This window comes from Ranitomeya variabilis, chromosome 3, assembly GCF_051348905.1.
Source record: "Ranitomeya variabilis isolate aRanVar5 chromosome 3, aRanVar5.hap1, whole genome shotgun sequence".
In the NCBI taxonomy this organism is placed as follows: Eukaryota; Metazoa; Chordata; class Amphibia; order Anura; family Dendrobatidae; genus Ranitomeya; species Ranitomeya variabilis.
The window spans coordinates 610,131,448-610,154,111 of record NC_135234.1 but is presented as its reverse complement, the minus strand read 5'-3'; the positions used below and the strand labels follow the sequence as shown (position 1 = coordinate 610,154,111).

The 22,664-nt window shown below is 47.0% G+C and overlaps 2 protein-coding genes across 2 annotated transcripts in view; one reads left to right on the top strand and one right to left on the bottom strand.

Moving 5' to 3' along the window:
- Positions 1-16,561, bottom strand: part of DNAJC15 (DnaJ heat shock protein family (Hsp40) member C15) — a 46,815-nt gene extending 30,254 nt beyond the window's left edge. Inside the window, exon 1 of the mRNA XM_077297338.1 lies at positions 16,434-16,561. Within this exon, the coding sequence (XP_077153453.1) occupies positions 16,434-16,538 (105 nt within the window). The 5' untranslated portion in view covers positions 16,539-16,561. The remainder of the gene's footprint in view (positions 1-16,433) is intronic.
- Positions 16,492-22,664, top strand: part of EPSTI1 (epithelial stromal interaction 1) — a 454,026-nt gene continuing 447,853 nt past the window's right edge. The window contains exon 1 of the mRNA XM_077297337.1: positions 16,492-16,601. The gene's annotated coding sequence lies outside the window, so the exon portion shown is untranslated. The remainder of the gene's footprint in view (positions 16,602-22,664) is intronic.

Sequence of the window (22,664 nt, the reverse complement as noted above, 5' to 3'; positions counted from 1 at the left end):
CCCTTTATTTTAGCAGCTACAGCGCCGAAATTTTGCACATACACACTACTAACATTAGTAGTGTGGAATATGCAAAAAAAGCCGGATTACTCACCGGTAATGCTCTTTTAATGAGTCCACGACAGCACCCCACATGAGAGGGATCCGCCCATAGGAACAGGAAACCTACAGAATAAAAGGAGGCGGTCCCCTCTCCTCCTCAGTTTAGTTTACAGAGTATAAAAAGGGAACCGCAAAAGCTTTAGTATTAATTCTTATTCAGCAAAATATCTTAGAAACTCTATATAACCATTATTTTGTGAATTTAAAAGGAAGAGCTGTGCATAACTTAGGGAGGGTTGTAAATGGGTGCTGTCGTGGACTCATTAAAAGAGCATTACCGGTGAGTAATCCGGCTTTTTACCCTTCGCCACGACAGCACCCCACATGAGAGATTTTCAGAGAGTCATTATTTGGGTGGGATTACTGTACTAAGAACAGCTCTACCAAAGGTCAGATCAGAAGATGTAGATAGATCAAGTCTATAATGGTTGTAAAAGGTAGAAGGTGTGGACCAAGTTGCGGCCTTACATATTAAATGGATCGGTACATCTGCTTGTTCCGCCCAGGAGGAAGCCATGGCTCGTGTTGAGTGCGCTTTAATACCCACTGGAGGAATTTCGCCTTTTGACGTATAGGCCAAGCAGATAGCCTCTCTGATCCATCGTGATATGGTAGCTCTCGTGACCCCATGTCCTTTCTTGTGGCCCTGAAAGGAGATAAACAGAGCCCTACTTTCCCTCCATGTCTGACACCTTTCTATATAAGTCAGGATGGCTCTTCTGAAATCTAAGGTGTGGAACGTATGTTGTTCTGGAGTTACAGGTGAATCAAAGAAGGAAGTGAGAAATATCTCTTGTGACCTGTGGTAGGTGGATGCTACTACCTTAGGGAGGTATGAGGGGTCTGGTTTTAGGACTATCCGATCATGGAATATCAGTAAGAAGGGTGGGTCTACTGATAGGGCCTGGATGTCACTAACACGTCTAGCTGAATTTAGGGCTACCAAGAGGGCTACTTTATATGTTAAGACATTTAAAGGTATCGAATCTAGTGGCTCAAATGGGGAGCTGGTTAGGGCTTCTAGCACTAGATTTAAATCCCACGGAGGTAGACGGGGAATATGTACCAGATTACTTCGTTCACAAGACTTAATGAATCTGGAGATCCATCTATCAGCTGCTATATTACATCCATATAGGGCTCCTAATGCTGAGATCTGGACTCTTAAGGTGTTTACCGATAAACCTACTTCTCTACCTTTTTGAAGGAACTCTAGAATAGGTGTTACCGGGACCTGTTTAGTGAACGGTGTTGTATGAAAGTTTAAGAATTTTTTCCATACCCTGCTATATATCAGGGTGGTAGATCTTTTCCTACTTAATAGCAGGGTGTTTACTAGTTGTTCTGAAAAACCCCTTGAACTTAGTAACTGCCGCTCAAGTTCCACGCCATCAAGTGAAGCCCTTTCACTTGCGGGTGGAAAAACGGCCCCTGGAACAGTAGTTCCTTGTCCAATGGAAGGATCCATGGATCGCATAGACACATGCTCTGAAGGCAGGAGAACCACGGTCTTTTTGGCCAGAAGGGTGCAATGAGGATTACCCTTGCTTGCTCCCTTCTGATCTTCCTGATAACTAGCGGAATCAGAGACATTGGAGGAAAGGCGTACGCCATTTTGAAGTTCCAAGGATGGTGTAGAGAGTCCAGCATGTCTGGATGATCCATGGAGTTCAGGGAAGCGAATCTTTCTACCTGTCTGTTGCCTCTTGTGGCAAATAGATCTATCTGAGGCATTCCCCATGCTTTTGTTATTACTCTGAACACATTTCTGTTTAAGGACCATTCTCCCTGGCGTAGCATGTTTCGACTGAGGTAGTCCGCTTTGATATTTTCTACTCCTCTGATGTGTAGGGCTGTTAGGGACGCAAGATGAGTCTCTGCGAACTGGAAGATCTCTCCTGCGATGGTCATCAGACTTCCTGACCATGTACCGCCCTGACGGTTTACATAGGCCACTGTGGTGGAGTTGTCTGAGAAGACTCTTACATGTGCCCCTTGAATCTGTGGAAGAAAATAATTTAAGGCTTTTTCTACCGCTGTTAATTCTTTCCAATTTGAAGAACATGATGATTCTGCCCGATTCCAGGTATCCTGGACTACATTATCTTCCATGTGTGCACCCCACCCCGTAGGGCTGGCGTCGGTAGTAATTATTTTGGATGGATCTACTATCCAAGGTACACCCTCTGAAAGGTGTCCCATATCTAGCCACCAGGACAGAGATTCTATGACATCTCTAGAGAGAGTTAGTTTACTCTCCAGGTGTCCTTTTTGTCCCTGGACTGACAATACTTCGTACTGTAATTGGCGGGTATGGAATTGAGCCCATGGTACAGCCGGAATACATGAGGACAATGATCCTAATAAGGACATAGCCTTTCTTAGTGTCATGTATGGATTTCTTATTGCTTCTGACACCTTTGACTGTATAGTCATTTTCTTTGAATGTGGGAGGAAGCTCTTTTGACTTACGGAGTCTAGCTGGATCCCTAGAAACATTTGAGTAGTGTCTGGATTCAGTCTGGACTTTTCGAAGTTGACGATCCAACCCAACTCCTGCAGGGATGAGATCGTGTCAGACAACCGCATTTTACATTGAGCAACAGAATCTCCTACCACTAGAAAGTCATCCAGGTAGGGTATTATCAAAGTGTCCCGTTGGCGCATATAAGCCATCACCTCTAATATCACTTTTGTAAAGATGCGGGGGGCCATAGAAAGCCCAAATGGCATTGCTACATACTGAAAGTGACGAACCTGTCCCTCCATGATGACTGCTACTCTTAGATACTGCTGGTGTTCGGCATGTATGGGAAGATGATAGTATGCATCTTTTAGGTCTATCCCGGCCATGACACACCTAGGGAACAAAAGTTTAATGGTAGAACTAATGGATTCCATTTTGAAAGTATGGTTACGCAAAAAGGAATTTAGTTTTTTAAGGTTTATGATGGTTCTAAATGAACCATCCGGCTTATTGATCAAGAATAAAGGGGAATAGAACCCCTTCCTTTCTTGACCCCGGGGAACCTCTATCAATACTTTTTTAGATAGAAGCGACAGGATCTCTGATTCTAGAGCCTCTTGCTGTTGTCGTCCTTTTGGAGATGTTACTATAAAAGAATCCCAAGGGATTCTATCGAATTCTAACTTTAATCCGTTTTCAATAATGTCCAGAATCCAATGACTAGATGTTATCAGCTTCCATTTAGAAAAAAAATATTTTAATCTACCGCCTACTTCATAATTAACGGTATTTGTTACGTTTTTGGTTATAGGATCCGGAAAACAGAGCACCTCTTTGTTTTGGATCCTTTGTTTCCCAGCGCTCCCTTTGCTCAGCAGGTTTGTTCCTGGTAAAGGGGCGTCTCCTGAAGGCTCTCCTGTAAGAGGGAAGATACTGGTTAGGAAAGCCCTTCTTCCGCTCTCCTGCTTTATTTAAGAGCTCATCCCAAATAGGAACTCACCCTGGCAGGGGTTCGCACAAAGTTTTGCTTTAGCCTGTGCGTCCCCTTTCCAATTTTTTAACCAGAGTGCTCGCCGGGCTGTGTTCACTAAGCCGGCTGACCTGGCTGTTAGGCGTAGCGAATCCACAGAGGCATCAGCTAGAAACGCTACTGCCTCTTTCATTAGAGGGATTTTCGATAGAATTGTTTTTCTCGAAGTTCCACCTCTAATTTGTTCCTCCAGCTGCTCTGTCCATACTAGCAGCGATCTTGCAGTACAGGTGCTAGAAATGGCTGGCCTGAATGCCCCCGTATTAGCCTCCCATGACCTCTTAAGTAAGGCTTCTGCCTTTCGGTCTAACGGATCAGTCAGAGTCCCCGAGTCTTCAACAGGCAAGACCGATTGTTTGGAAGTTGAGGCCACTGCAGCATCAACTTTTGGTATTTTTTGCCAAGAATTAAGTTCTTCATCACTGAAGGGGTAGCGTCTCTTAGCAGAGGATGGTAAGAATCCCCTTGTATGCTGTTTCTCCCACTCCTTCTTAACTAGCTCTTTAATTGTGGGTATGACGGGGAAGGATCTCCGTTTTTTCTGTCCTAACCCCGCAAACATGATGTCCTGAGCTGACTTCTTTCTCTTCTCATCTGGGCACCCCATCGTGCTTCTGACGGCTTTTACTACATTGCCTACGCTGCTATTTGGTAGACAAAGCCCTCCTTCATATTCTGACGAACTTGGCTGAGATTCCTCTTCGTCAGAGGATTTTTGTACTACCTCTGACTCCGAGCTTGCTGGAGATCGGGACCGGCTAGGTTGACGGGTACTGGTGCTACTTGTATGCGCCAGACCCTGCATCTCTTCACGTATTATGGCTCTAACGTCAGACGGAGTCATTACGTTTTCTTGCCGTAAGGTCAATACGATGCACTCTGCACATAACCTCTTTGTATATGAGTCCGGGAGGGGTTGTAAACATAAGGCACATTCTCTGTGTTTGGTTTTATGTGTCCTTTTCTTAGTCTAGAGGAAGGGGATACAGGAGGAACATATATCAGCATATGGGAAGAGGCTCTTTTAAAAACTCACCCAGTGAAGCTGACAGGTACCGGTTCTGGAGGCGGATTCTTTGATGAAAGATCCTTCTGTTTGGTGGCAGATCGCTTTTCCTGAGATCGATCCCCACTTTTGGTGCTGCTCCTGGCGCTTGTCTCCTTGCTGGGAGACCGCTCTGTTGCAGGCAAGAGCGCTACATCGGCCGGTGAAGCCATACTTACACACACCGGCCGACGCTAGCGCTGCACTTTTAAATTTGGCGCCGAATCTCCTGCCTCCCCGGACCTAACCCGGAAGTGCTCCAGCGACTTCCGGGTTAGACGCGCCGCTCCTCCTTACCATGCGGCGGCTGCTGGATAAAAAGCCGGCCGCTGAGCGCGCGCGTCCTCATGGATCCGGGCGGACCAGCGGCACCGAAACCGGACCATGGCGATCGACCAGACGAGGGGGGAGGCTGCAAACAGTGGCTCCCCCTCCGCTGCTTCTGGCACCGCAGCCCCTGCTGTTCGCATGGAGACTGACGCAGGCGGGTGCATGGCCCAGGAATCCTCTTCAACTGCAGGTACTTCGGGTTCCCATAGAAACAGGAAACCTAAACTGAGGAGGAGAGGGGACCGCCTCCTTTTATTCTGTAGGTTTCCTGTTCCTATGGGCGGATCCCTCTCTCTCATGTGGGGTGCTGTCGTGGCGAAGGGTAAAAAGGGGGATATGAGATGGTTTACTGTATGTAAACCATGTTTCATATCATGTCGGGTTTAGGCAGGAGAAATTAAAAGACGGCAATTTAATTACCGGCTTTTCACATATATCGCGCTGAATTAAATATAAATACAGAATATATATATGTGTCTCAATGACACATATATATATATATATATATATATATACACATACGTACACTGTATATATGTTTTAACGAACATTTGAGCACATAAATCCATTAGATGTCGGTTTTGCAAGCCTGCGAGAAAATATCGCAGTACGGATGCCATACGGATTACATATGGAGGATGCCATGCGCAAAATACGCTGACACACGGATCACTATTTTGGGAACATTTCTCCATATTACGGCCGTAAAAAACGGACCGTATTGTCTTACGCTGAGTGTGACGCCGGCCTAAGAGTTTTTGCAGAGTTGAAAGTAAGAAAAGGGCGAATTCTAGAAATGTTTTTGAGATGCAGATAAGAAGAGAGAGCCAGTGATCGGATGTGGGGGGTGAATGAAAGCTCGGAATCAAGTATGACCCCAAGGCAGCGGGCGTGTTGCTGAGGAGTAATGGTGGAACCGCACACGGAGATGGCAATGTCAGGCAAAGGTAGGTTAGTAGAGGGAGAAAACATGAGGAGTTCAGTGTTTGACAGGTTCAGTTTCAGATAGAGGGAGAACATGATTTTAGAGACAGCGGTACGACAATCCCTGGTGTTTTCTAAAAAGGCAGGCATGATATCAGGAGAAGTGTATAATTGGGTGTCATCAGCATAGAGACTGTACTGGAAACCAAATCTACTGATTGTTTGTCCAATAGGGGCAGTATGCAAAGAGAAGAGGAGGGGGCCTAGGACTGATCCTTGAGGAACCCCAACAGTAAGGTGAAGGTAGAGGAGGAGGAACCAGCAAAAGATACAGTGAAGGAGCGGTCAGAGAGATAGGAGAACCAGGAGAGAACGGTGTCCTTGAGGCTTCTGACACTTCTCAACTAGCATTTTGGACCGCAATAATTTTTTGGGAGAAATACTTTTTCTGAAACAATTTCAAAAGTACCAACACTTTCAGCCATCACTGTATATTGCAATACTGTATTATTGCAGTACATAGTAAGTGCATCAAATAATTGCAGGTTTAAATACAGTAAGCAAGTCTAAAAAAAATACAATAAGAAGTGATAAACAATGTATGCACCAACAAAATAGCAAGATGAACTACAGCTCGCCAAGTAAATAAAGTCACCACACAGCTCCACTGACAGAAATAAAAGTTACAGATTTCAGAAAATGGTGACACTGGGTTTTTTTTGTTTTTGTTTTTTTAAGAAATGTCGGAATTTTGTAACTACTAAAATAGTAAAATAGATAAGATCCACTAAATCAGACAAGTCTTTACTGTTCATCCACCACAACCAATTCATATAACAGACCAATGCCCTTCCCCCATAACCATCTTTTGTACCATCTCTCAAAATTATATCATTACTTGTTCTCTTGACTATCTCATCTCCTACACAACCACTTCATCCTGTGTCATGGGTTTACCGCAACAGAGAGGAGACTGAAGACTGCAGCTTCTGCACTGTTTAGAAGCACTTCACCTTAATATTAAATGGTGCAGGCTTCATTTAGCAGTACAGGGGTTATTCTGCTCAGTTGAGAGTTCTTAGAAACTTTCCTGCATTAAGGCTCACAGCTGTTCACTGTTGGCCAATCCTATCTCATATATAATCTGGGCCCTGGCTAGCACTCATTGCCAGAGTAGCTTCATGCTGCATGCTTAGATGATAGTTTATTGTTTGAGAAGGTGTTTGGTGGATTTATCTGACCCCATCCTCCATTCCTCGGTGTTTACCTCTGTTGTTTGTGTGAGTATATTTGCATTATTGGTATTTTCCTTTATCCCTGTTTGTATTACCTTTTTAGTCTGGTTGGTTTATTAAGGTACACTACCAGTTAGCCACCAAACTAATCTAACCGCCTGTCCACATTAAACACTCCTTCCACCTTTCATCAAACTAGCTCTTCTGACAACCTACAATCTGGCTTTCATGCCCACCATTCCACTGAAACTGCCCTAACCAAAAATACTCAAGACTTAAAATACCGCCAAAACTAAAAAACAATTCTCTATTCTCCTCCTTCTAGACATGTCATCTGCTTTTGACACAGTTGACCACTCCCTACTATTTGTACTACAGATCCTCTCTTTTCTTGGCATCAAAGACCTTGCCCTCTCCTGGATCTCCTCATACGTCACTAACAACACATTTAGAGTCTCTCATTCCCATACTATTCCCTCATATCGCCCTCTCTGTCAGTGTCCCTCAGGGCTCTATCCTGGGACCCCTATACTTCAACTATGCCTTTGGCCTGGGACAAGTCAAAGTTTCATGGCTTCCAGTATCATATATACATGCTGATGACATTCAAATTAACCTTTCTGGCCCAAACGTCAACTCTGTCTAGAATCCCAGAGTATCTATCAGCCATATTCTTCTTCTCATCATGTTTACTTAAACATAATGTGGACAAAACCAAACATCTTTCTTCTATCCCAATTAACTTCACAATCAGCCCTATCTATAAAAGAACACACTTTCCCCGATCCCAGAAGTTTGCTACCTCGGAGTAACCCTCAACTCTCCCCTGTCCTTCAAACCGCACATCCAAGCTCCTACCACATCCTGCCTCCAACAACTGAAAAATATTTACGAAATTTGCATCTTCCTCACTCAATCTACTAAAATGTTAGTGCTTTACCCTCATCTCCCGCCTCAACTACTGAAATATCCTCTTCTATGGCCTCCAAATACTCGCGCACCTTCCCAGTCAATCCTTAACTCTGCTGCCTAAATAATCAACCTCTCCACTTGGCAAATCTCTTCTTTGGCTTTAAATTTCCCAACAGATTTAGTTTTAACTAAAACTGACTTACAAAGCCGTCCATAATCTGTCTCCTTCATACATCTCCCCATACCTTCCCACGTGTACTCTTTGGTCCTCACAAGACCTTCTCTACTTCACACTCATCATCCATTCACCTTCAAGACTTCTCACGAGCATCACCCATCCTCTGGAATTAAATGCCCCAACATGTCCGGTTGTCTCCAAAATTCAGAACATATAGAGAGAACTTGAAAACCCATCTCTTCAGGAAGGCTTACAACCTGCAATGACCCCGCTGCCACCTCACCACCATTGCCGTTGCTGCAAACCCCCAAACCCACCGTTTCCTTCCCCATTATCCTGTAGAATGTAAGAACAACGGCAGGGTCCTCTCCTCCTCTCTACCAGTCTGTCATTGTTATTTTGTCATTGTCATATATATTTGTATTCTGTATGTTAACCCCTTTTCACACGAACAGCACCATAGAATGAATGGTACACACACGCACAGTACAAGTTTACCAGCTTGGCATCACTGTCACCGTGCTGTCTTGAAAAATCTTGACACCAAGTTATTTTTACTGCATACTTAACGTAAAAACAAAACAAAAAAAAAACAGTGTTGGAATTGAATCTTTTTCACCACTTCGCCATACATTTGGTTTTTTTTTCCCCTGCCTTTTCGAATATTACATGCCAACTTTTCCTGAATCTTGTGAAACTTTTCATGCCATCTTGTCGCAGGTCTGTCATACAATACTTCACCAATTTTGAGCTACCTCTAATTGATAACTTTGCTAACTGATGTTTCTAAGGTCTGAGAAGTTAGATCTCAATTAGTAATGAGTTAACGTACTTGGCTAAGGGGTCTTCGGCGTGCTCAAATAATATGTTCCAGTTCCCGCACCTGCATGCCTTGCGGTTGTGAAACAGCCGTGAGACATGCAGTCGCGGGGACTCGTTTTTTTGAGCACGCACAAGACACTCGGTTAGCACAAGCATGCTCGGATAACACCTTATCCAAGCATGTTCGCTCATCACTAGTCTCAATAAGTATGAGCAGTAATAATAATTCTCCTGAGCCCGGACATCTCTAGATATAACTTACATGTACTACTGATTAGCAGCTAGTGAGAGAAGGACACAATCCATCTGCCTCCACCCCAGCTGGAATATATATATGAAGACTTGAATTTCTCCAGCGAACAGAAATGATTCACATCCCAATCCCAGGCAGTGACATTTTCCATTCTGCTGAGGTGTTTGTTCTGTATTTTATGTGCCATCCTTGTATTTTATGCTTCTATAGTTTATTTCAAATTCTGTGAGCAAAGAGCTTTGACTTTATTTCTATGTACTGAAACCATAAGATGCTGACTCATCACAGACATTGCCTAAAAAAATGGAACGGGAATACCAGTAGAAGAAAACTGCATAAATAAAACATTACACAAGGTAAGCAAGTCTTACTCATCACAATACCGCTGTGGTGCAAAAAAATAAATAAAAAATAAGTCTGATAAAAAAAAGTGGGAATTTTAAAGTGACTGAGATGAACTTTATCTGTAGTGTTCCTAAATAATTCCCAATATTAACAATCACGGTATAGTATCCATAAATACAATTCTCGATTACACCAGTATTTGTCCTTAATCACTTTTTTCATTTTTACATTATTTTTATCTCAATGGGTATGTTTTGGCAGCAAATGGCATCATTTTGCTTGCTTTTTGCAGACATTAGTATAGTTTATACAGCTGTGTCAGGGAATTGATTCAAATGACTGATTCAACTCTTTTAGGTTTGAGAATTTTTAACCCCTTCATGACCTTGGGATTTTTCGTTTTTCCGTGTTCGTTTTTCACTCCCCTCCTTCTCAGAGCCATAACTTTTTTATTTTTCCATCAATTTGGCCATGTGAGGGCTTATTTTTTGCGGGACGAGTTGTACTTTTGAACGACATCATTGGTTTTACCATGTCGTGTACTAGAAAACGGGAAAAAAATTCCAAGTGCGGTGAAATTGCAAAAAAAAAGTGCAATCCCACGCTTGTTTTTTGCTTGGCTTTTTTGCTAGGTTCACTAAATGCTAAAACTGATCTGCCATTATGATTCTCCAGGTCAGTACGAGTTCATAGACACCTAACATGACTAGGTTATTTTTTTTTCCTAAGTGGTGAAAAAAAATTCCAAACTTTGCTAAAAAAAAAAAAAATTGCGCCATTTTCCGATACTCGTAGCGTCTCCATTTTTCATGATCTGGGGTCGGTTGAGGGCTTATTTTTTGCGTGCCGAGCTGGCGTTTTTAATGATTCCAATTTGGTGCAGATACGTTCTTTTGATCGCCCGTTATTTCATTTTAATGCAATGTCGCGGCGACCAAAAAAACGTAATTCTGGCGTTTCGATTTTTTTCTCGTTACGCCGTGTAGCGATCAAGTTAATGTTTTTTTTTTTTATTGATAGATCGGGCGATTCTGAACGTGGCGATACCAAATATGTGTAGGTTTGATTTTTTTTATTGATTTATTTTGATTGGGGCGAAAGGGGGTAATTTAAACTTTTATATTTTTTTTATTTTTTTCACATTTTTTTTAACTTTTGCCATGCTTCAATAGCCTCCATGGAAGGCTAGATGCAGGCACAGCACGATCGCCTCTGCTACATAGCAGCGATCTGCTGTTCGCTGCTATGTAGCAGAAATGCAGGTGTGCTGTGAGCGCCGACCACAGGGTGGCGCTCACAGCTGCCGGGGATCAGTAACCATAGAGGTCTCAAGGACCTCTATGGTTACAATGGAGAAGCATCGCCGACCTCCGAACATGTGACGGGGGTCGGCGATGCGCTCATATCCAGCCGCCCGGCCGGATGCGGTAGTTAAATGCTGCTGTCTGTGTTTGACAGTGGCATTTAACTAGTTAATAGCGGCGGGTGAATCGTGATTTCACCCGCCGCTATTGCAGGCACATGTCAGCTGTTTTGAACAGCTGACATGTCCCAGCTTTGATGCGGGCTCACCGCGGAGCCCGGCATCAAAGCAGGGGAGCTGACCTCGGACGTACTATCCCGTCCGAGGTCAGTAAGGGGTTAATAGAAAAAGACCACACCAAAAAAAATGCTAATCTTGACAGCAGCTACCAAACAATGTGATGGAGCACTGGTGATATGTTCTGTACATGCGACCACTTCTAGAGCTGGAAACAGCTGATGGGTTCTCGTGCTAAGCTCAGTGTGTTCCAGCTGGCATGGTGAGCGGTCACGTTATTGATGTCACCGGTCACCACTGCCTTCGGATGTAGTAGTCAAGGAATCGCCGTAGGACCTCCTTATTATGGATTTATGACGGACCCCTGTGGATTATTTTTATGGTAATAAATGGGTAAATGAGAGTAATTGTTGGGGAGTGGTTTTTTCAATTAGATGACTTGTCTCTCTCTGTGTGTTTATTACTTTTGACTACGGGTTTTGTAATGGGGATATCTGACTAACACATCTCCAATACTGACCTCAGGCCGATGGCAGCTGTGATTTTTGACAAATCATAGCTGTCATCAAACCCATATATTACCCCAATTGCCAATGCACCAGGGCATCAGGATGAGACAGGTAAAGCGCCAGAATTGGAGCATCTAATGTGATGTGCCAATTCTGGGGCAGCTGTGGCCTTCTAGTTTATGAATCGGGATGAGCCAATAACTATGGACAGTCCCAGCCTGATAATAGAAGCCCTAGGCTAACTGCTTTATCTGCGCTGGTTTTAAAATATAAAGGGGACCCAACGCCTTTTTTTTTTTTTTTTTTTACATTTATTTAATGCTGACTACAATTATCATCAGCGTTGCCTGGTCTCGCTGATCGCAGGGAGACCAGGTGAGGATGATGACAGTTTTAGTTAAGGCTATTTCCATGCACCGGGTGCTGACTACAACTGTCATCAGCGTCGCCTGGTCTCGCCGATAGCAGGGAGATCAGGTTAGGATGACGACAGTTGTAGTCAGCACCCAGCGCCTGGAAACAGTGCTAATTGTAAAGATTTTCTAAGACGTCGAAGGATTTAATTTGTGTGTGTCACACAGATGACACATTGATGTCATCAGTGTGTACGTGGGCAGGACGTATTGTGGTCCATGCTGCCCGGAAAAAAACAGACAGGTCTATGGGTGGGTTACACTGACACATGGCCTGTGTGAACACACTGACATGTGCGAAGTCCCATAGAATTAAATGGGTCTATAAGTGTCTCCGGTAGGTGCGAAAACGGTCACCACACAAACTGGAGACACTGACATGTGAAGGGGCATAACTGAGATTTCCTGATTTTACAAAAGAGACCGAAGGACTGTTTAAGGAACTTCAACATCGTCTTCAACCATCCACAATTCTAAGGAGAAAGCTTACCCTGCACTTAGCCTAGCACATTTTATTGACAGACTTTGCCTTTAGAAAAATCCCATTAAAATGTCACCCACAGATGAGACTCCTCATTCATACGGAACCAACGATTTTGACAGCTCCAGTAAAACCGTCAACAACGAAAATAGAAGAAAAACATTCTTTTAGCTCGTGTATCTTTTTCGGAGTTTATTCACAGTCAAGGCTTTTCGAGAAAGAATTAAAATAGGAAAAAGTATGAAGAAAGTTTACTACCGCTGTAATTTCAAAGTCAAATTACTCATGTTCTAGAAAAACTGCAAAAATGTATCTGAAAATAGTGAATAGCATAAAGTTACAGTATATGCAGAAATCCCTCCGGTTGGGGTGGAATCACATACTTGTGAGCGATGTGCTAAAATGGGACAGATGTAGGGTTTCATTTTTACCCCAATCGTTTAGAACCTAGAAGGTCATGTCAATCATGACAGTAGCATTTAAAAAGGTTAGGGAATGTGCACACAGTTTTTGCTTGCAAAAAAAAAAAAAACTCTGTGCACATAGGCCTAGGAATGGGGTCAGTTGCAATTGACTGAGTTCGCATCTCGGCTTCAGGAAAATGGCCACCGCGATCTCCATCTGCGCACGCGCGGCATCCCGCGGCCATTTTCCTGAAGCCGCGGCCAGCAGGAAGATGGCCGCCCCCACCGATCACCAATGAAATAGTGCACATCGCGCTCTTTTAACTCCCCTGTGCAGTGGATTCGGGACCTTGGGCATGCGCAAACCACTACGCCACCAACGGAAAACTAAGCAAGATCTGGGGGAAGACACCACGCCCTTTTGACCAGACCAGCCTGATTGACAGGCGAAAACGGCTACTTTGGTAACGTATTTCGGCAGCATAGGTGGGGAATCGGGGTCCACAAAATACACTGTTGTAATGCACAGCTCAGGCCCTATTTAACAGTATTTTTATCTCATACTGAAAAAACGGGGTGACAGGTGCCCTTTAATAACATTACGTACTGTTGAAACTGGGATACCAAGGTCTTTGGACATTGTGGCAAACGAACAGGGTTTACCATGTGGCTTTTTAAATCACTGAAGTCATCATTCATTGGCTAATTCATGTCACATGGGCACCGACAATTAATATAAGGTGATTCTCATTTGTGATTTACCACAGGCGAGTCAAAATGTGTTTCCATACTAATTTAATGTAAAGGTGCCAATACCAGTGTCACATCAAGCTTTACGTTTTTCTATTTTCCCTCCCATTGTTCTTTGGTTGAAATTATTATTTATCATTTGCTCTTTTTTATTTAACACAAGTGCTGTATACAAAAAAACTGTTTCCCTTGATTCATTTTTAATCAGGAGGCATTCCATATTATGTACTTACACCTCATGGGTGCCAATAACAATGAGTTGGACTGTACAGAAGTCCCCAGCATAGCTGAGCTGCAGGACCGCCGCAGAAGTGATATTCATCACCTGTCCTATGGGAACCTCACCAATCTCTTTAGGCTGGAAACCTCAGAATATAATCTTTATTTTTATATAGCGCTAACATATTCCGCAGCGCTTTACAGGTTGCACACATTATCATCACTGTCCCCGATGGGGCTCACAATCTAAATTCCCTATCAGTATGTCTTTGGAATGTGGGAGGAAACCGGAGTACCCGGAGGAAACCCACGCAAACACGGAGAGAACATACAAACACTTTGCAGATGTAACACCTGGCACATGCAACTGGGCACACAGGGCCTGCCATACTGGAAAACAGAGCCGATGGCATATGCAGCCAGGCACAGGGAGCCTGGTATATGGCACATGCAGCAGGACACACAGAGACCATGACATACAGAGCCTGCCATACAGAGCCCCTGGCATACTGGCACACAGAGCCTGCGTTACTGGCACATGCAGCAAGGCACACAGAGCCCATGGCATGCTGGCACACAGAGCCCATGGCACACAGAGCCCCTAGCATGCTGGCACACAGAATCCCTGGCATGCTGGCACACAGAACCCATGGCACACGGAGCCCATGGCATGCTGGCACACAGAGCCCGTGGCATGCTGGCACACAGAGCCCGTGGCATGCTGGCACACAGAGCCCGTGGCATGCTGGCACACAGAGCCCGTGGCATGCTGGCACACAGAGCCCGTGGCATGCTGGCACACAGAGCCCGTGGCATGCTGGCACACAGAGCCCGTGGCATGCTGGCACACAGAGCCCGTGGCATGCTGGCACACAGAGCCCGTGGCATGCTGGCACACAGAGCCCGTGGCATGCTGGCACACAGAGCCCGTGGCATGCTGGCACACAGAGCCCGTGGCATGCTGGCACACAGAGCCCGTGGCATGCTGGCACACAGAGCCCGTGGCATGCTGGCACACAGAGCCCGTGGCACACAGAGCCCATGGCATGCTGGCACACAGAGCTCGTGGCATGCTGGCACACAGAGCCCATGGCACACAGAACCCCTATTATGCAGGCACACAGAGCCCCTGGCATGCTGGCACACAGAGCCCCTGGCATGCTGGCACACAGAGCCCCTGGCATGCTGGCACACAGAGCCCATGGCATGCTGGCACACAGAGCCCATGGCATGCTGGCACACAGAGCCCATGGCATGCTGGCACACAGAGCCCATGGCATGCTGGCACACAGAGCCCATGGCATGCTGGCACACAGAGCCCATGGCATGCTGGCACACAGAGCCCATGGCATGCTGGCACACAGAGCCCCTGGCATGCTGGCACACAGAGCCCATGGCATGCTGGCACACAGAGCCCATGGCATGCTGGCACACAGAGCCCATGGCATGCTGGCACACAGAGCCCATGGCATGCTGGCACACAGAGCCCCTGGCATGCTGGCACACAGAGCCCCTGGCATGCTGGCACACAGAACCCCTGGCACACAGAGCCCATGGCATGCTGGCACACAGAGCCCCTGGCACACAGAGCCCATGGCACACAGAGCCCATGGCACACAGAGCCCATGGCATGCTGGCACACAGAACCCCTGGCACACAGAGCCCATGGCATGCTGGCACACAGAGCCCCTGGCACACAGAGCCCATGGCATGCTGGCACACAGAGCCCATGGCATGCTGGCACACAGAGCCCCTGGCATGCTGGCACACAGAGCCCCTGGCATGCTGGCACACAGAACCCATGGCACACAGAGCCCCTGGCATGCTGGCACACAGAGCCCATGGCATGCTGGCACACAGAGCCCATGGCATGCTGGCACACAGAGCCCCTGGCATGCTGGCACACAGAGCCCCTGGCATGCTGGCACACAGAGCCCATGGCATGCTGGCACACAGAGCCCCTGGCACACAGAGCCCATGGCATGCTGGCACACAGAGCCCCTGGCACACAGAGCCCATGGCATGCTGGCACACAGAGCCCATGGCATGCTGGCACACAGAGCCCATGGCATGCTGGCACACAGAGCCCATGGCATGCTGGCACACAGAACCCCTGGCACGCTGGCACACAGAACCCCTGGCACACAGAACCCATGGCATGCTGGCACACAGAACCCCTGGCACACAGAGCCCCTGGCATGCTGGCACACAGAGCCCATGGCATGCTGGCACACAGAGCCCCTGGCACACAGAGCCCATGGCACACTAATGCACACAGCTGATGCAAGTGCAGTGCAAGTAGATCCTGATGACGCACCGGACATAGACTATAATCAGCGCACACATCAGCACACGGTGAGAGATCAGCAGCTCCACCTGTCACCGCCGCTTATCACTGTGTAGGCCATTAGCAGGGCACGGAGCCGGCTTCCTTTCCCCAACCCTCCACTGATCATAACAGGAGCGATCCTCACCAGTCTCCGGTCCAGGTCCGCCCCCGGGGTTACAGGGCATTTGGTCCTATATTCTGCATAGCGCAGAGCTTCAGAGGAAGCCATGCCGCTACTGGAGGTCGCCATGACAGACTGAGGAGGACGGTGGCCACAGAGGTCAAAACAAGAAGATTGCAAAACATCCGGAAGGTGTGGTTCTGTAATGTATGTGCACGCGATCAGGAAATAGCAGCGTTATGGAAGCAGCGTACTGTCCCTTCGCTGCGTATTCACGCAGGTAATCCGCATCATTTAACCTGTGCTTGCTACCTAGAACGCAGCGTTTCGGACCAAGCGAAAGTGAACTGCGTCCGAAACGCTACTATTCCTGATCGTGGGCACATACCAATGGGGGGCAGCGCTGCAGAGGGGAGGCTGCTGGAATTCCAATCCTTACCTATTTTCATTTTTATTTTTTCTTGCCATTTCCAGAAATTATTCAGCTGATTGTAGGACCAGAATACCTCCATCATAAGAGCCAAAGTGCTTATTATATTTTGTATTTCTATATCATTTTACATTCTTTAGAGACATTAAAAAATGAAACCTTCACCTTCTGCATAGATTGTTTTTCTATGTAGTTTTCCAATTTCCACACACATATAATATCTGGATATCGGTATCTGCTGTGCATTTTCTACAGTGTATCAATTATAATAATTACATTTTTTATGTTTTTCAACCAGTATTTTTACTGCGGGCTGTTTCCAATTTCCATAATAGTCCGATGTCAGATCTCAATGCAGGGGCCGGCCGCACATGTCCTGACCCAAGCCTGATAACCTCATAGAAATGTGTAAGGCCGGCCTCACACTAGCGAGTTTTACAGACGTATGAGCGCATAAACTACGTCCGTAAAATACGCATTACACACGGCCCAATGAATCTCTATGGCCCAGCTCCTATCTGCCGTATATTACGCATCCGTAATATACGGTCTTGTACGGTCGTAGAAAATCGCAGCATGCTGCGTTTGTCACCGTATTGCGCAAAATAAATCGCCAATGAAAGTCTATGGGGGCGAGAAAAATACGGATTCCACACGGACCTGCAGTGTGACTTGCGAGAAATACGCAGCGGTGTTAGTGAAAAGCCGGTAATTCAATTGCCGGCTTTTCATTTCTCCTTCACAAACCCGACGTGATATGAGACATGGTTTACATACAGTAAACCATCTCATATCCCTTTTTTTTTTGCATATTCCACACTACTAAGGTTAGTAGTGTGTATGTGCAAAATTTGGGCGCTGTAGCTGCTAAAATAAAGGGTTAAATGGCGGAAAAAATTGGCGTGGGCTCCCGCGCAATTTTCTCCGCCTGAGTGGTAAAGCCAGTGACTGAGGGCAGATATTAATAGCCAGGAGAGGGTCCATGGTTATTGGCCCCCCCTGGCTACAAACATCTGCCCCCAGCCACCCCAGAAAAGGCACATCTGGAAGATGCGCCTATTCTGGCACTTGGCCACTCTCTTCCCACTCCCGTGTAGCGGTGGGATATGGGGTAATGAAGGGTTAATGTCACCTTGCTATTGTAAGGTGACATTAAGCCAGATTAATAATGGAGAGGCGTCAATTTATGACACCTATCCATTATTAATCCAATTGTATGAAAGGGTTAAAAAAAACACACACATTATTAAAAAGTATTTTACTGAAATAAACACACAGGTTGTTTTAATATTTTATTGCTCTCTCAATCCACCTGAAAACCCTCGCTCTGACAAAATAATCAACAATATACACTCACCGGCCACTTTATTAGGTACACCATGCTAGTAACGGGTTGGACCCCCTTTTGCCTTCAGAACTGCCTCAATTCTTCGTGGCATAGATTCAACAAGGTGCTGGAAGCATTCCTCAGAAATTTTGGTCCATATTGACATGATGGCATCACACAGTTGCCGCAGATTTGTCGGCTGCACATCCCAAAGATGCTCCATACAAGGCAGGATGGATCCATGCTTTCATGTTGTTTACGCCAAATTCTGACCCTACCATCCGAATGTCGCAGCAGAAATCGAGACTCATCAGACCAAGCAACGTTTTTCCAATCTTCTACTGTCCAATTTCGATGAGCTTGTACAAATTGTAGCCTCAGTTTCCTGTTCTTAGCTGAAAGGAGTGGTACCCGGTGTGGTCTTCTGCTGCTGTAGCCCATCTGCCTCAAAGTTCGACGCACTGTGCGTTCAGAGATTCTCTTAGGCCTACCTTGGTTGTAACGGGTGGCGATTTGAGTCACTGTTGCCTTTCTATCAGCTCGAACCAGTCTGCCCATTCTCCTCTGACCTCTGGCATCAACAAGGCATTTCCGCCCACAGAACTGCCGCTCACTGGATTTTTTTTCTTTTTCGGACCATTCTCTGTAAACCCTAGAGATGGTTGTGCGTGAAAATCCCAGTAGATCAGCAGTTTCTGAAATACTCAGACCAGCCCTTCTGGCACCAACAACCATGCCACGTTCAAAGGCACTCAAATCACCTTTCTTCCCCATACTGATGCTCGGTTTGAACTGCAGGAGATTGTCTTGACCATGTCTACATGCCTAAATGCACTGAGTTGCCGCCATGTGATTGGCTGATTAGAAATTAAGTGTTAACAAGAAGTTGGACAGGTGTACCTAATAAAGTGGCCAGTGAGTGTATATACCTTCAGATGATCTGTCACGTCCCACGAAGTAAATCCATCTGAAGGGGTTAAATCATTTTACAGCCAGGAGCTGCGCTAATGCACTCGCTCGTGCCTGTAAACCCCCGGGTACTGAAAGGAAAGCAGGATGATCTGTACTTACCTTGAGTTGCGGTGATGCGCCCTCTGCTGGATGTCCTCATGAACTGGAGCCTTGGAAAAGTTCCCACGCTCGAGTTCATATGAGGACATCCAGCAGAGGGCGCATCACTCCAACTGAAGGTAAGTACAGATCATCCTGCTTTCCATTCATTCCATTCCATATCCCCTTGAGAAAGGCGATAGCCGAAACGTGCGTCGGGGGATACAGGGGTGAAGTGCCAATCCACGCCGTGACTTGTTTCCACATTACCTGGTATGTATAGTATTATATACTTAGTATGAAATATGCTTGTCAGCTAATCTTATGGACCTGTGTGTCCAATGCAGGCTTCTTTGAATCCTATGCACAGTCACTTTAATTTTCTGCTATACTAGCCTTGGCTATAATGTGGGCATATATATACTACAGGCACATACCCCCTGTTTCTGTAGGTGCGTGCTGAGTATAGCACGGGGACCACTTCCCTCTGCTCATTTTAAACCTGTAATAAATTGTTAATAAAGTTTGTTTACATATTTATCTGGACTTTATGCTGCTTCTTTTTCCTTTGGTTGTTGATTAATTTAGGCAGTGGTCCTATATGTTCCTGCCCTTGGTCCCAGTTTTTCTGTACTGAATATACCCTATCTGGGTTTAAATACTATGTTGGTGACCTTATATTGTTCCACCTTAGTGTTTTATTTAATGTCACCTTACAATAGCAAGGTGACATTAACCCTTCATTACCCCATATCCCACCGCTACACGGGAGTGGGAAAGAGTGGCCAAGTGCCAGAATAGGCGCATCTTCCAGATGTTCCTTTTCTGGGGTGGCTGGGGGCAGATGTTTGTAGCCAGGGGGGGTCAATAACCATGGACCCTCTCTAGGCTATTAATATCTGCCATCAGTCACTGGCTTTACCACTCTGGCGGAGAAAATTGCGCGGGAGCCCACGCCAATTTTTTCCGCCATTTAACCCTTTATTTTAGCAGCTACAGCGCCCAAATTTTGCACATACACACTACTAACCTTAGTAGTGTGGAATATGCAAAAAAAAAGGGATATGAGATGGTTTACTGTATGTAAACCATGTCTCATATCACGTCGGGTTTGTGAAGGAGAAATGAAAAGCCGGCAATTGAATTACCGGCTTTTCACATATCTCGCGCTGAATTAAATATAAATAAAGAATATATACCGTATATGTGTCTCAATGATATATACTGTACAGGGGCGTAACTACCGCGGTCGCAGGGGTCGCAATTGCGACGGGGCCCGCAGTGCCTAGGGGCCCCGACTCTGAGCTACAAAATGGGCCGCCGGCCCTTTAAATAAACCTTCTTTACAGGCCCTAGTGCGCGTGCACTCTCTCAGTGCACGCGCGATCACGGGTGGGACTGCACTTGTCCTGCAGCAGAGCCCCTCCACCCCAGAGAGCCGCACACCGTCCACAACTATGGCTGCAGCTGCTCTGTGCACGCAGGACCTGTGATGAGGTCACAGGAGGGGAGGAGTCGGAGTCACATGATCAAAGGCTTCCGTGTAGTGCAGGACACAGGACAGTAGTGCAGTGCTGGTCGTCATCTTGCTGGAGGAGGGTAAGCTTTTGTGTGAGGTCAGGATGGGTTTGTGTGGATGTAGCAGAGCAGTGTGTGTATGAGGTGTACGGAGCGGAACCGTGTGTGTATGAGGTGTACGGAGCGGTGCCGTGTGTGTATGAGGTGTACAAGGCAGAGCTGGGTGTGTATGAGGTGTACGGAGCGGAGCCGGGTGTGTATGAGGTGTACAAGGCAGAGCTGGGTGTGTATGAGGTGTACGGAGCGGAGCCGTGTGTGTATGAGGTGTACAGAGCGGAGCCGTGTGTGTATGAGGTGTACGGAGCGGAGCCGTGTGTGTATGAGGTGTACGGAGCGGAGCCGTGTGTGTATGAGGTGTACGGAGCGGAGCCGTGTTTGTATGAGGTGTACAGAGCGGAGCCGTGTGTGTATGAGGTGTACGGAGCGGAGCATGTGTGTACGAGGTGTACGGAGCGGAGCCGTGTGTGTACGAGGTGTACGGAGCGGAGCCGTGTGTGTATGAGGTGTGCAGAGCGGAGCCGTGTGTGTATGAGGTATACGGAGCGGAGCTGGGTGTGTACAAGGTGTACGGAGCGGAGCTGGGTGTGTACAAGGTGTACGGAGCGGAGCTGGGTGTGTACAAGGTGTGCGGAGCGGAGCTGGGTGTGTACGAGGTGTACGGAGCAGAGCCGCGTGTATGAGGTGTACGGAGCGGAGCTGGGTGTGTACGAGGTGTACGGAGCGGAGCCGGGTGTGTATGAGGTGTACGGAGCAGAGCCGGGTGTGTACGAGGTGTACGGAGCGGAGCCGTGTGTGTACGAGGTGTACGGAGCGGAGCCGTGTGTGTACGAGGTATACGGAGCGGAGCCGTGTGCAAGGTGTACGGAGCGGAGCCGGGTGTGTAAGAGGTGTACGGAGGGGAGCCGCATGTGCAATGTGTACGGAGCTCAGCCGCATGTGTAGGAGTAACTATGTGTGGCCATTATACTGTAGGCAATATCATGTGTGGCCATTGTACAGTATGGAGCACTATGTGTGGCCATTGTACAGTATGGAGCACTATGTGTGGCCATTGTACAGTATGGACAGGGGCGTAACTACCGCGGTTGCAGTGGTCGCCATTGCAACCGGGCCCAGCAGGTCAGGGGCCCGGGGCCAGCAGGTCAGAGCAGGGCCGGACTGGCCATTGGGCACTTCTGGCAAATGCCAGAAGAGCCGGTGCCAGTCATGGGCCGCTCGATCCGCCTCCCCCCGCCGCCGACGACTCACCCCCCCTGCCGTCGCATTCAACTATACCGGCGTCTATGACGCCGGTACAGTTGAATGCAATGACGGAGGAGAGAGCGTCTACAGATGCTCCCTCTCCCATCATTCCGCGCTCTGCCTCTGACACTGCGGGTGCGCGATCCCGGGCAGACTGCAGCCGAGCCTGAGACCGGAGCAGGAAGCAACGCTGGCAAGAGGAAAGGTAAGGAGAGTGGGGGGGGGGGGGCGAGAGATGCGGGCTGTGCTGGATAGACCACTGTGCGGGCTGTGCTGGATAGACCACTGTGCGGGCTGTGCTGGCACCCAACACCATGTTGCAGTGCAGGAGATTCCTCCTGCACGGCAACAGTCCGAGGCGTATCTAGGGGAAGGGGGCAGCCGGGGCACGTGAGAGACAGGAAGCAGCTCCAGTCATCACGATGAGACAGCTTCTCAGTCTGTATTTTTCCCCCCTCATACATCTCATGTACGTCTGAATGAGATCGTATTTAAGAGAAAGCCAAAATAACCCCGGGACAGAAGGCGAGAGCAGGGGGGAGGTGCGGGACAGAGCCGCTTTAGTCAGGAGAAGCTGAGGAGCTGCAGCCGGTTTACATCAGCCACCCCTGTACCAGAGAGGAGATTG